This window comes from Salvia splendens, chromosome 6, assembly GCF_004379255.2.
Source record: "Salvia splendens isolate huo1 chromosome 6, SspV2, whole genome shotgun sequence".
Lineage (NCBI taxonomy): Eukaryota > Viridiplantae > Streptophyta > Magnoliopsida > Lamiales > Lamiaceae > Salvia > Salvia splendens.
In genome coordinates, this window is record NC_056037.1 from 27,677,762 (window position 1) to 27,692,969 (window position 15,208).

General features: G+C 36.9%; 2 protein-coding genes across 4 annotated transcripts; one reads left to right on the forward strand and one right to left on the reverse strand.

Moving 5' to 3' along the window:
• Positions 1-7,218: 7,218 nt before the first annotated feature.
• On the forward strand, positions 7,219-9,568 carry LOC121806259 (protein IN CHLOROPLAST ATPASE BIOGENESIS, chloroplastic-like). Its single transcript, XM_042206241.1, has 11 exons — positions 7,219-7,378; positions 7,498-7,581; positions 7,876-7,950; positions 8,037-8,079; positions 8,151-8,208; positions 8,329-8,496; positions 8,566-8,628; positions 8,713-8,807; positions 8,899-8,980; positions 9,071-9,181; positions 9,251-9,568. The coding sequence occupies exons 1-11, from the start codon at positions 7,264-7,266 to the stop codon at positions 9,389-9,391; spliced, it is 1,035 nt and encodes a 344-aa protein (XP_042062175.1). The 5' UTR covers positions 7,219-7,263; the 3' UTR covers positions 9,392-9,568.
• An 81-nt stretch (positions 9,569-9,649) lies between these two features.
• Positions 9,650-14,910, reverse strand: LOC121806257 (filament-like plant protein 7). Of its 3 annotated transcripts, XM_042206240.1 has the most exons (6): positions 14,830-14,910; positions 14,566-14,640; positions 13,392-13,459; positions 11,026-13,306; positions 10,898-10,955; positions 9,650-10,396 (listed from the first exon to the last, which is right to left on the reverse strand). In XM_042206240.1, the coding sequence occupies exons 3-6, from the start codon at positions 13,396-13,398 to the stop codon at positions 9,920-9,922; spliced, it is 2,823 nt and encodes a 940-aa protein (XP_042062174.1). In that variant the 5' UTR covers positions 13,399-13,459; positions 14,566-14,640; positions 14,830-14,910; the 3' UTR covers positions 9,650-9,919. The 3 variants fall into 3 exon arrangements, with proteins under 3 accessions (XP_042062174.1, XP_042062172.1, XP_042062173.1); XM_042206238.1 differs by having other exon boundaries at positions 11,026-13,459; XM_042206239.1 differs by having other exon boundaries at positions 11,026-13,459; positions 14,566-14,646; positions 14,830-14,898.
• Positions 14,911-15,208: the final 298 nt, after the last annotated feature.

The window sequence follows — 15,208 nt, forward strand, 5'->3', positions numbered from 1 at the left end:
TTCTATTTTTAAAAGATGGAGAAGTAGATCTGGATCATATCTTAAAGCATTCATAGCAGAGCTCAGACAATGGCAGCTAGGATGGAGGTGGTGTGGCTGTCCCAATTGTGGAGGAGCCTCCATCTGGGTGGTTGGGATTTCAGCCCACTAAGGGGCAGACAGTTGGGCAAGATGACGATTCAGCGGCTCTACTTGCGGTGGTGTTTTACTTTTTAAGTTTATTTTACAATAATTTTATTCATACCTTTTTTCCATATTGATCGATTTTTACTTTTTAAATATTTTGTGTATATTCATTCAATTTAAAATTTAGATTATAATAATTTTATTATGTCATTTGGGACTTTAAATATTAAGTATAATTTAGCAATTTGACTATGTATTTTAGGAATTTAAATTATGAAAATAATAGTTATTTTATTTTAAATTTAGGTATTTAATTTTTTAAAATTGATTAGGGCTTAAATGAGATTACTTTTACTTTAGAAATTGAGGTTGGATTGTAGTTAGATGATCGTATCGACTGAAAAAATCAGAGTTTTGACAGATTTGAGGCTGAAAAGAGCACCATTGTTGTGGATGCCCTTAGACAACACTATTGAAGTTAGTACACTGGAAAAAGTGTGTTTCGAACCGAACGGTTGTTTGTATATGTTACACTCCAACTCACGTTCACCCATTAACAAATGAAATAGTTTTGTTGTATCGTGTTTTGTTGATTAATATATGTTTTAAACAGTGATGTGTTTAAACAAACAAGTCCACGTCTATTAGAACTTACATAAATTAGAATGTATGTATTAAGACTGTTAAGACAACCTTCTATAAATAGAAGTCTTGAGGAGATTATCTACATAGAACATCCTAATGGGTATATAATGAAAGCCCAGAAACAAATGATTGGAAGCTTATGAAGACCTTCGTGGCCTCGGGCAAGCATCTAAATCAGAGTATATGTGTTTTTATAAAAATTGTCAAATGTTTGAAATTTGACTTGTGCCCTTAAGAGTGCTATAAGCACAACGAAGTTGAAAATGCATTAAATATGGTATTAATGGTACTCTACGATGATGAAATCTAGAAAGTTGCAAACAACTAAGATTGACATCTAGCGTAGGAAATTGGTTGTTTACTCAGTTTAAGATAAAGGATTAAAGAGAAACACATTCTAAGCATCTAAGTCCTTTCAAGATCGCTAGAAAGAATGTTGATATTCTCTTAGGAATCATATATCTATACATTGCTTGGAACATTTTATCATTAGAAATTCCATGAAAATATTTTTACCTTTCTAGATAGAATTGTCTTGTCTCTAGTCAAGTGTCGTCTGACACTTAGTGAGATCAAGAATAATGAGACTAATTTCGGAAATAGATGTCTCGTATATGCTATGATGTGTACTAAGTTTGATATTAGTTGTGTTATTTGTATAGTAAGTTTATATCATATTAACCATGGCAAAGGACTTTGATTGATGTAATGAATATACCATAGTACTTGAGAAAGACTAATCGTTATATTCTAGTTTATCAGTCATTCGTGTAATGTCCTTGGGGTTACACTAACTAAGTCTTATGACTAATCAGTGATTGAGTAAGTCATCCTCATTATATGTGTTTACCTTAGAAGTATATTCCTAATAGCTTTGATCGTAAGTTTGAGTATGCATATGAGTATTATTTTTAATTACTCTAGTGAAGGCTAACTCAAGGGACACACGAGATCATAAGCTAAACAATCACATAGAGAGATGAAATTAATTAAAGATCAAGTACGCAACAAAGACATAGTAGTGGCAAAGATATGATCAGAGAACTACCAAGCAGATTTTTTCACATAAAATGCCTTTATGGCAACATGTTTCAAACATGACGTGAAATGAATGGTAGTTCGATATATCTAGCACCAAGACCTGCTATGAGTATAAGTGGGAGAGTTTTTGGCAGTGGGGTATACTCGAAAGCATGTTTTGAGTATAAGTGGGAGATTGTTAAGTTTGTTATACTGAAAAGCATGTTTCGAGCACGAATGAGCACGAATAGAATCTTGCTTGTATACGAAAAACTCTACAATCCACTTTTAACCCGATTCAGTATTATTCGGGCAGTTACGCACGAATAGAATCACCATCATTATTACATTGTGTTTGCTTGTGCATTTATAAGATGTTTTACTAACATTTAAATGCACAAGAAGTAAACAAAGTCTAAGTCTTTTGCTTAGTAGACCGGTTGTGGGCGTCGTCCACTTTAAGGTAACACGGTCGATTCTATGCAATGCTTTGCAAAAGAGAAAGAAGAATTTCACAACCTAGATAGGCTTTTGCTACCTATCGCGAAAGGTTGCAATGTCAGTACGATATTTCTAAGCCTTACTGAAATAAAATGACATTGGTGTGGTATAGCACTGAACGGATCTAACAGCAATACATGTCTTCATGCTATCTACTGGAAGACTAGGTCTTGATAAACAACTATTTCTTAATCAACATACGTTAGCATTGAGCATACGGTATTGATTATGCACTACTTTGACTTATCAAATGGTGCGGGTTTTTCGCAACCCAATAATCCTGATATATTGGGTAGTGGTGATTAATATCTAGCGGTGCTAGGATTGCTATTATGTTGAATTGCGCGCCTGGTGAGTCTGGTTTGATAATGTCCCCAAAGAGGAGCTAAAACAAGTTTTTATTATTCGGAAACTAGCTAGTTGGAATTTAATTATTCCATGAATAATAAATAAGTGTTTCTTGCTAAGTTCACTCTTGGAATTAATAAGATGTTAATTAATTAATTAATGGACATTTCTATCTTATGCGCGGGAAATAAACGACAAACAAAACGGAAGCCTGTATTACTTATAATTTCAGATTTGGATGGGCAGTGCAATATTACTTCTGTAGTGGTTGCTCGTAATATTCCAATATAAGATTGTATTAAATTGTAGGTTCAATTTAATTAGTAAAAAGCTAATTTGGGGAGGCCATATCCAAAACCTTCCATAGATCACTGACTGGGCCCAATATGTAACTTAATATAAATAGGAGAATAAAGGAGATAGAATTAAGATTTAATTTTTGAAAATAACGTCCACTCCTAATTAGAGTGTGGGACGTTTTTTTCTTATTTTCTCATCCGTAAGATTTTTCTGTCTTCTTTATTCGAGTCCTAGTATTTTGATAAGATCAGCCCACCCTGATATCGAGATACAGTTCGGGAACCAGTCAGAAGATCTGTGGTCTAGTATTGAAGATCATCTCGTGGAGAAGGCGCAAGCAATCAACGATTCTTTGGAGAATCAAATCGGTAACTATAAACCGTAGAATTCATATTTTATGATTTACTTTCTTTAAGCATGAATTATTTGCGTTCTAGCATGCAATTATATGTTTAACATGTGAATTGATTAATCGCATAATCGGTCAAATAGATCCTTATCTGATTTATTTGTTTTGTACAAGTCTTCTGCTGTGCAAGGGGCACCAAACCCCAGCAGTATAACCCTTAATAGATCTAAAGTTGATACGAGTCTTTATTGCTATCTACAAAAAGACAAGGTCTCGGTGATTTGTATTTCTTAATCTTTGTATATAATATTGAGCATACGTCATTATACACTACTTTGACTTATCAATAGTCGCAGTTTGTTGCCACACAGAAAACTTTATGTCTTGGGTGCCATCAGTTATTCCTTAATTTACCTCATGTCAGCTCTGTTGACTGAAGCAAAGTCAACAATTCTACTAATATATAGTCGTGATTGATCATATCATAGTTCGTACGAGAATTTTGAAAGTTACTCAAAAGTGACCCAAAAATGATTTCTATTTGGGATTCTAGATCAGTTATCCCTCTACAAATTTCAATCTTGTTTAGATCATTAGATGGCTCACCATTCATGAGATTTCACCTAACTACTTAGTTGCATGATTTTGCATTCCAAATAGGTCAAGATTCAACATAATAGCGCGACTATCAGCATAGCTGATGAATGATGTTGATGTTGAAGTAAATTTGACATTGAAGCTAAAATGTAGCTTCACCTCACCGTCTAATTTCGCATGCATGTTTACCGATGACGAATATATACGTGCCCAATATGAGAAATAATATTTTTAGTTTTGGACAACTCTTAGAGAAATGTTATAACATTCATATGAAAGATTATAGCCTTTTCAATAAGAGATGACAAAAATGATTTAATCGCCAAGGTGCCAATGTCCAAGAATAGAATGTTTTTAATAAATGTTCAAAATGATGTGGTGAAGTGTCATCAAGCATGTTATAAAAATAAGTCTTGGCTAATGGCATCTTCGATTTGGACACCTGAATTTCGGTAGCTTAAAATTGCTATCAAATAAAGAAATGATACGAGGATTATCGCCCATCGAGCACCCTGATCAACTCTGTGAAGGATGCTTAGTTGGGAAGCACTTCAGAAAGCTGTTCCCAAAGGAGTCAAGTTCAAGAGCTCAGAACCAATTGAAGTTAATCCATGCAGATGTTTGTTGACCAATCAAGCCAAGCTCTCTCGGTAAAAATAATTATTTTCTACTTTTCATTGATGATTTTTCAAGAAAAACGTGGGTATATTTCTTGAAGCAGAAATCAGAAGCATTTGACGCTTTCAAGAAGTTCAAGGCTACCGTCGAGAAAGAAAGTGGTCGAGAAATCAAAGTAATGCGGACCGGCTGCGGTGGAGAATTCACATCCAGGGAGTTTCTAGAATTTCGCAAATAAAGCGGAATTCAGTGGCTACTAACAATTATGAGATCCCCCTAGCTGAATGGAGTGGCCAAACGAAAGAACATGACTATCGTTGAGATGACTCTAAGCATACTAAAGATGAAGAATTTGCTGAAAGAGCTTTGAGAAGAAGTAGTGGCATGCGTTGTGTATCTGTCTAACCGGTTTCCAACAAGAAGTGTGTGTGGAATGACTCCTCAAGAAGCTTGGAGCGGAAGAAAACCAGGGATTGCCCACTTAAGAGTGTTCGGGAGCAAAGCCTATGCACATGTACCAAATTAGACGAGGAGTAAACTCAATGACCATAGCAAGCCATTCATCTTCATCGGGTACAACTCTAGCACTAAAGGCTATAAGCTATATGACCCAACTTCGCAGGAAACCATGATTAGCCGAGACGTGGTGTTCTATGAAGTACGGGTATGGGATTTGGTCTTGAACAATGACTTCACCTTCATACCTCCATTTGGAGATCAAATAATTATCGAGCAGACGACAGAGGTGCATCAATAACAAACAACTCCACCTACATCTCCTACATTAGATGTTGGAGGCTCGTTACCATCTTTCTTGAACAAAAGAGCCACACAACGCACACAAAGTTTGAACGGAGTGTATACCGACACCAAAAGGTTAGAAGATCTTACCTTATTTTGCCTATTTGCTGATTGTGAACCAGTTAGTTTTGAAGAAGCTACAACAAGTGAAAATTAGCGAGTCCGGGTGGATGAAGATATCAAAGCCATAGAAAAGAATTCCAATCATGAAGTTGAAAGATAAAGGATATAGCCAAAGAGCTAGAATCGACTATGACGAGGTATTTACTCCTGTCGCTCACTTAGAAACTATTAGACTAATTCTTTCTCTTGCAGCCCAAAATAGATGGAAGATTTTTCAAATGGATGTGAAGTTGGCTTTCTTGACGAAGAGGTTTGCATCAAGCAGCCTGCTGGTTACGTGGTGAATGGTCAAGAAGACAAAGTCTTGAGATTGAAGAAAGCCTTGTTCGTGCTAAAGCAAGCACCAATGGCGTGGAATACCAAGATCGTCAAATATTTTGAAGATAATGCCCGCATGAGCATGCGCTCTATGTGAAAAGTAAACGACACGATATGTTAATAGTGTGCTTGTATGTGGAAGATCTTATTTTCACTGGAAACAATCCAAGCATGTTTGGGGAATTCAAGAAAGCCATGACTGAAGAATTTGAGATGACAAACATCGGGCTGGTGGCATACTACCTCGGAGTGGAAGTAAGAAACGTGAAGGTGGAGTATTCATCACACAAAAACTATGCAAAAGAGATCCCGAAGAAGTTCAAATTAGAGGATTGCAAACCAATCAATACACTAGTGGAATGCGGGGTCAAGCCATCAAAGAACCGATATTATTGTATTGATATTTTTAATATAATATGTTGATTAGTTAGCAAATAACACCTTAAAATAGTTAGCACAATAACACTGACTTGGATATTATTAAAAAAACATATAAATGTTAACTACCTAAATAAGACACCTAGATAAAATATACATCATTTTTTTTTGGTGCGCAGCCTGATTAGTGATCATTCAACAAGAAACAATAACAAAGCTTAATCAACATAATCACTACCCAACTAAAATTTATTTTTTATAATTTGGAGGTGCACGTCGAATTTGTGTTTTGTATGATCTTTTCCCCCAATTTTCTTGTTGCTTGTAGGATATATAATTTTGTTCATTTATGTAATCGCAAATTTCAACTTTCTATTAGTGAAACATTTCTAATTATCAGATATTTAGAGAGAAATACTGTAACAATTTACAATAATGATTTAAGAAATAGAAAAAATGCAGAGAGAACAATGATCACATGATACCAAGAGTAATGCAGAAAGAATGCATAAAGAAAAAAAAATGCGCGAGAGCATTGACACTTAAGTGCCGACTAATTCAAGATTTAGCAATTCAGATATCCATGTTTTTATAATAGTTCAATTGATTATCGGAAGCTGAGATGTGGTATACGTTGAAGGATGGGTCTGTTGGTGGACGACGAGCAACAGCGAACTCCAGCCGCAACCGACAACGAGAGACATTGGACCTCGAGCATGCGACGATGAACGAACGCCAGAGACCAGAAGGGTGACGAGCGGCGTAGTCCTAAATTGGAAAGTGATTAAATGAGAGTGAATTTAAGTATCAACAAATTCAGATTTCGAAATTCACATTTCACTCAAACTATGTACCCTAGCTTAAAATTTAAAATAAAAAATTAATAATATTATTTTCTTAACAGATAACCCGAACCTGACATGCAATTTGCTTGTTCTTAACTAGTCGACCGAATAAAGACACAAACTCAATAATTTTGTGCCGATTTATGTCAGATTATCGCAAAAAATTGTGAGCCTACTACAGTCTACATATGGTCGCTTTAGTTTGTGGATAATCAATATTTCACCAATTTTATATTCAAATATAAGTATATAACATCCACAAAACCAGATTTTACCAGTTTGGCTTAAACAGATATGAAGGCTGGCGGTGGAGTGGTGTTCGGAGTTCCACGCGCCTCCGCGTTTCCCGCAGTTCTCTTCAGCCATCGCCGCCCTGCCATTCGCTGCTACTCCTCCTCCTCTCTTCCAGGTTTGTCATTAAATCCCGCCCTTTTCTAAATATATGTGTAGTTTTATAAAAAAAATGCACAAATTTATGCGCATTTGACACGCACTAGTGTGAGAGAATTTGTGTTTTTTTGAATCCAGACCACGCTTCGTTCATAAAAGATGTCGCTGCCGCAAAACCACCGGAGCATTTGAATCAGCTTCTTAGAATACTTCAGGTCAGAGGTATGTTCACTATGTTTGACAACTTTGGCAGATTTTAATTATCGAGCTTAGAATATGAAAATATTTTAATTAGCTTTAATTAATGACTATATATATAATTGAGCTGTTAAGAGAGATGTTCTCAATTGAAACTAGCTCGCTGGTGTATATGTGATGTGAAGAGAGATCTTAGCTTTTTTTCTCAATTGTTAACTTGTGATAAGAGATTAAGAGTAAATAGTGTCAGTTGTCTGCTGATGAAGATTTTGTGATTTCATTAACCACCATAACTTTGTCAATCTTACACTGTAACAGGCGAGCAAATTGTATCTCCTGGGGCTAAGCAAGGTTTGATTCCACTTGCCGTTCCCCTCTCCAAAACTAACTCAGGTGCATCAATGTGGAAACTTGGGGTTTTAATTTTGAAAAGTTATTTTCTTAATATTTTGACATCATCTTTATTTTGCTGATTATAGGTTCTGTAACTGCATTGTTGCGGTGGCCAACTGCTCCTACTGGGTAATTTCAATTTGTTATAGACAGCCCAATGTTATTATTTTGACTATTTATATCTCTTTCAAATATACAAGGATGGAGATGCCGGTAGTGGAGGTTCGTGAATATGGGGTTTGGCTTTTGGCTAAAAATGTGAGTAACCTGTGCATGCAAATGAAGAAGTTCTGCTTCATGATGTTTCATTGTATGTTTTGTTGGTTTGTGTTTGCATAGAAAGCGTAATATGTAAACTCTGTCTTGCCATCTCAACAGGTTGAGCAGTATATCAAGAGAATCTTAGTGGAAGAAGATGTAAAGAACCCTCAGGAAAGAAACGAGGAGCTATTTAGTGCTTCAGCTGATGCAGGAAATAACTTTTATGAGAAGGGTGATTTTGCTGCGTCTGGGATTGCAAGCTTAGAGTCATATCTTTTGAAGAAGGTAGCCTAAAGAGAGACTTCACTCAATCTAAATTGTAGCATATTTAACAAAGCAATAATTCTACTGCAGGTAGGTTTGTTTCCAGACATACTCGAACGCAAAGTAAAGCAGCACTTTGACAAAGGAGACCATGTAAGATAATTTTGACAAAGCAGCATATCTGAGTGAACTGGCTTTTATTATGTTTTGGTGATGCCCAACACATGCTGGTGTAAGGTCTCAGCTTTGGTAACTGGGGAGTTCTATACTAAAAAGGAGCATTTTCCAGGATTTGGGCGGCCCTTTGTGTTCAACGCTGAAGTTCTGCTTAAGTTCGTATTATTGTTCCTTAACAGTACATAATGACAAGCTTTGCCGACCCTCTGTTTACTCAATTCATGGTATGCTTTTATTGTCATACAGAGTTGGACGAACTGCAGAAGCAAAGGATGCTGCAAGGGGTGCTCTGAAATCACCATGGTGGACACTGGGCTGTAAGTATCAGGTATCTGTCAATGAACAGTCTCTGTGAGTCGTTCGGTATTTAGTGTTTACAAGCTCATATTTGATGTCACTTTTCGGTTATGGTCAATAGGAAGTTGCTGATATAGCTCAATGGGATGATGAACAAATTGAGTACATAAAAGAGAAAGTGACAGATGAGGGAAGGCAAGAGGACTTGAAAAAGGGAAAGGAGCCTGCTCAGGTATTGAGTCTTCCAACTCCAGTTATATTTCTCTTTAGAGTTCTTATTGAAGTGTCGATCTCCTTTCAGATTGCGCTGGATGAAGCTGCTTTCTTATTAGATTTAGCATCAGTTGAAGGGACCTGGGATGAATGTGTGGAGAGAGTTGCTGACTGTTACAGGCAGGCTGCACTTGATGATATTGCCACTTTTATTCTTCACAGAGATTAATTTTCTACATCGAACCTATTTCGGCTTTTATATTATGTTGGCAGTCAGCCATTCTTCCTCAATTCTGTGAAACATGCTTAAGAAATTATTCTACATTGTTGAAAAAACCAAACTGAGCAAAAGTTTCTGAAGAGCTTCTCACACGCTTTGATTTCCTAACATATTACGTTGCGAACATACATTTTGCTCTTTCTCCTATGTCTATTATTATATTTATGTTGTACAGGCACAGCAAATAATTATCAGCAGACCGAGATATTGTGTTCACAAGCGGTGTTTCTAATATAGAGTTAAAGAAAAATTCCCAGCAGTGGCAGCACTGAAATATGGGTATTCTTATCCTCCTCTCTTCACTCTCATCTTTATTTTGAGTTCTTTATATGCAATAATCCATCTAGTGGCTAAATTTACAGCAAGATATACAAAAATAATCAAGCCTTTGTTAAGACTTCACCCTCTATATAGGCAGTAGAAGAACAATACAGCAGGAATAGAAATCCGTTTTGAGCTCCGTTGTGATGTTGCGGATTAAGAGAAGAGTGCTTTCTTTCTGTTGCCTTTCCTTTGCCACAAAAACAACTTCTTTAAAAAGTTTCGTCCCTCTTTTTTCTTGCGAGGGACAATAGCCATGGAAACATTTTCTATTGTGTTTACCTTGCCTTCGATACCATCCGAATTAGTAAACTTGCTCCACGGCTCTGATGCAGCATTAGTACTTACAGTGGAACCGATGCTTCCATTTTGAATATGATCTGTGGCTGTTGGAGAAGCGCCATTTTTGTCACTGTCTTCTGCTAGCATATTATCTAGTAGAGACAATCGTTTGCTGTGGATTCTCTTAGAAGTTGGTGTGCTGGTAATTACATAGTCAGCAGGTGTATACACAACAGTATCAAAAATAGCTGCATCCCTTGGTGAAGCCAATGCCTTCAATTGCTTTCCAAGATTGAGGATAGTTTCTTGACACTCTGCCAATTTCTCGGAAGCTGCACTAATCTCCCAATCCTGGAAAATTAAAGTTAATTATGGATTATGAAGTCAAAGGTGCATTATGCACGAACAACTGTTTTTGCTCTTTAAGCTAAGACAAGCAAATTGCCTGATGTTCAAAATAACAAGGAAGTGCATTTAGTGCAAAGTTATTATCTTCCAAGACTACTCGTGCCTTTCTTTATATCTTGGATGAGCCTCTCATTATCTGGTTATCGTGGCTCATCTCTAGTACAAGACTGAGATTCATAGATCTGCAGCAGAACTACATGAATAAATTATGATTACTGACTCTGCAAGAGCTATTTCTTTCTTCTACTGACTGAATGAATTTCCTTGCATGTAAGTATATGTGTGTGGCTAATGATACTACAGCCATAGATACTGGGGTTTTTAAAATTTGTGTTTCCTAGAAGAATATGATTGAATTTGACACCTATCGATAGTGATGCAAATTGAGATCTTTGCAAATCATTTTTATTTCAGAATGTTGAATGATGGATGACGTAGACTTACATCTCTGAGTTGTTTTTCACAGGGCTTTCCATCATCCTGAGATCCGTTGCTTCTCATGCTGAAATGACAAAGTTAGAAAAAGAAAGCCTAAAAATGTGTTTCCTAAGAAAGATTAGAACAAAATGTACCTTTTTGGCTGTGTCTCTTGGTTATTGCATGTCTCTTCCTGTCTCTTAACAGAGTTTCCCTTATCTTCCGGATCATTCTTCGGACGTGATATTTTTATGCAAGCGTTTCTCTGTTCATGGTTAGTGTCCATGAATTTGGTCTCCTGGACCTTGGCTATGTTCAGATTTTTTATTTGATCTTCATTATTGCCCATAGACTGCAATGCTGTTTCCTTCTTGGGTTGATTCTTGAAAGCTTCAGCCTTGAAAATTGGTGATTGAGCCCTACCTTCAAAATCAATAGTTGACAAATCTGTATTTTCTAGTTCGACAGTCAACTTTTTAGCGTCTTCTCTTTGGATGCTCACTCTATTAGACCCAGTAGAGTGATTAGCTGATCCACTATCAAAGTCGCTCTCACTTCTTGATTCATCCCACTCCAAACGACTCCTCATGGCATCCTTCATGCTCGAAACATCTTGAAGGGAAAAGCAATGGTTCACCAACCAGTCCAAACTAGAAGCTACAATTTGCACAAATTGATCAAGATTGGCTTTTCCTTTCTGCAATTCATTGCAAGTTTGGAAAATCTGCTCTAGAACTTCTGATAGCTCAGCTGATTTCCATTGAAACACTCGGACCATGTAGCCTGTAGGCGTTGCCAAATTCTTGTATGGTAAACGCTTGTCATCCTCTGCTGCACCATTATCTCGAGGTAATATATTAATCCCTTCAAGTAGCTCAAGAATCTTGCTTATCTGAGTTCCCACATTACTCTCCAGCTGATCAGTCTTATTTGTAGTTGAGATATGACTGGTAATTCCTGTATCTGATGCCTCTAGGTTGCAAGATTTATTTGAGGCTTGCCTGCTTACTTCTGGGGAATGTGTCGTTGCACACGCCGAGTCTGAATTGTTATGCTCTAAAGCAACCTTCATATCCTCCAATACTCCATGAGGGCTTATGTTCAATGCTTGACAGTACTCAAGAAGTATCTTCAGCAAGTCATCCAGCCGCTCGGGAAATCTATTGGCTGAAGTGTTTCCAGATTGAATATCCTTGTCTGAAATCAAAGTTTGTGATTCATTGCTATGCACCGGAACCATGTCACTAGCGATTATTGGCCAGGAACGCCCTTCAGAGGGACCGTTACCTTCCTCAGAGGAATGACGCGAGCTTGTGGCTGGATAATCAATACTAACTATGGCCAACTTTTCCATCTCAGCAAAGTCATCCATGAGATTCATCTCTGGAGTTTCCATGTACCCGTTAGACTGTGCGCCCAACTGCCTCTCATTTTTGAAACGCTCGAGCTCGGATACTAATGTAGAACCCCAAGACTCTGCACAGCTAGCTTTGTCATCACTCCCCAAATCAGACAGTGCTGCCAGTGACCGCTCAGTCGTCCGCTCCTTTTTGAGCGATCCTTCCTCTTGTGCATCGCCCTGTGATGACCTGGGCGGTGCTTGAGCATACATGTTGCTGGAAAACTGGAATTCGCTCGAATTTTTGTCAAGTGCATACTGAAGACTCCTGTTCTGTTCTTCCATTCTAAGCAGCTGCTCCGTCAGAAGATTGATCTTTGTATTAGCTGCTGCATCATCAATACGAAAATCAGCGGAGGTAATCATGAAAGAATTCGATCTCCTTCTTCTAGTTCCATCTTGATCCTTTCCAAGCATTTCGACTTCATTTTTCATTTTTGTCAAGGCTGCAGGGCCAGGCAGCCGTCTGCGCACGAGGAGACGCAGCCTTTGACACTCGGACTCTAATTTGGCAACTTTCTTCAGGCTCTCATGGTGTTTTGTCTGAGCTATCTCTGCTGTGCGGCGATTGAACTCTGTCTCCTCGTTCCGAATGTCAAGCTCCTTCTCAAGAACACGAACCTCATAGCTGAGGGAAGCCTTATCTTTCTCAGAGGAATCTACTCTCAGCGCAAAGGCATTGAGATCAGCTTCGGCCTGAGCTTTATACTTGCTCATCTCTTCAATGGCCTTCTCCTTTGAGGATAGAGCATTACGGAGCTGGGAATTTTCAGCTTCTGATCGAGCGATCCTCTTGCCAGCTTCTGCTAGCTTTCCTTGCAGATCGATCCGTTTCTTCTCAAACTCTTCCGATGCCTTCATCATAGCTCCGTGGATTCTTCTCTCTTGATCTTCTCGCACATGGTGTAGCTGCTGCGTGCATTCCTTGAGCGCCGCGTCCAAGTGGCTGGCTCTCTCGTCTGAAGCGGCTTTCTGATGCAGCGCTTTGTCGAGGTCTTTCTTCATAGAAATGGCATCCTTCTTGGCTTTCTCCCAGCCTGCAGCAGCATGAATGATTTCAACTTTCATGAGAGAGAGAGAGAGAGAGAGAGAGAGAGAGAGAGAGAGGAGAGAGATGATTACCTGCCATAGCTTGACTTGTTACTTTACAATGTTATGTTGTGCTTTTTCTGTGTCACAAGTTGCTGTACCTGAAGAAACATTAAACTGGATGGTTACTTAACTGTAAAAAATGGAACATGATGGATGAAAATTAATGTTACAGATGGATTATTTAATTTAAATTAAAATATATCATATACATTTATTGAGTGTCAATGTCAATTTTTTAGGCCATTTATCCTATGGGGCAATGTTTTATTTTAGGACCTGTTTGATAAGTCGGTAATGTGTAAATATAGATGCTTATATGACTATTTCCAAGCGTTTGGTATCATAGTTAACATATTATGTAAGCTTGTATTTTATCCTCTATGGCTCATCCAAGCCCGTAGTTTTTTCCTTAAAATACAAGGATATGTATTTCATAAATTTGGTTTGATAGCATTTCTATCTCATTTCTTGTCTATCAAACAACAATAGAAAAATTATCATCTGAGCTTATCTTGACACCAAGCCAGTATATCTTATCTTACTTTGTAATCTTCTTATATCCCATCTTTTTTATCAAATGAGGACAATCTAAAAAGAAAACATAGTAATTTTTAATAGGACAAGGAAGTATTTAATTATTTACCATACCCTTGAGAGTTATGTACTCCTTGTAGTTGCTAGTATTTGCTAACATTATAAATTTCAGCACCTTAATGAGGTATTCATTTATCAATACGATGAGGTGAAGAAAACGGGAGTAAAAGAAGAAAGAATAATGACATTAAATATAACAAGAAATTAGTAAAATGAAGAAGAAAAAAACCACAAATCATGATATAAGATATTACAACTAACAAATTGTGGTTGTAAAACCTACCAATTCATAGATCAATTAAAACACAACATTTTAAGTAATTGCAAAGGTAGGTCAAACTAAACCTTAAGATCTCAACTTCTGGTTAATCAAGAAATGACGTGTCAATTGAGTTACTAATAAAAAAGGGATTCCAATTCAAAAAATAAAAGTATATAAATTTAGTACCCATTTCACTCTTGCCAATTCAAAAAATAAGAGTATATAAATTCAGTAACCATTTCACCATTCGATACGAATTCCACCTGAATACACAGTTTAACTATATTCCAAAATTTATGTTAGGATAAGAAAATGAGAAGAGATTTAGAAAGAATGGAGAAATAAAACCTCAGTTTGAGCTCTACTCCTCAATCGTCGTCGTTATTTGAGAATTGCGGTGGTTTTTCTTCAATACCTCAAAAGCTGCAGCTAAGAATATAATTTATGATGAAAATTCTAATCAATAACGGATTTGCATGCACACAGAAGCGAAAATGAATCTGGAATTGGAGAAAATGAAATATAGTATATCAAATAGGATGAATAAAAGTAGATTAAAGAGGACATAAATTGATTAATAATAATAGCAATCACATGTTTCCGATGACTCACCGGTTTCCGATCGCTTCTGAGAGAGCACCAAACACACCACTATCGCAACTTGCAAATGCAAATATATCACTCGTATTTACACACACATATATACTCCACATATTTTATTACTAAAAGAAAAACAAAAAGTGATGGATTGTGTTATCAAAATCTGAAAATATACTCATTTTTGTGGATGGATATAATAATAGAAAAGAAAATTGATTGCAGCCAATAAATGTCTCAATTTTGACTGATGAGGATTTTTAAAAATTGTTTGACTTTAAAAAAAAATGGTAGAAAAAAAGTTAGGAGAATGCGAGTCTTACTTTTATATATCGGTTTTATAATGAAATGTGAGTGTGAAATGAGCTGGTGGAATGTGAGGTCCACTTACCAA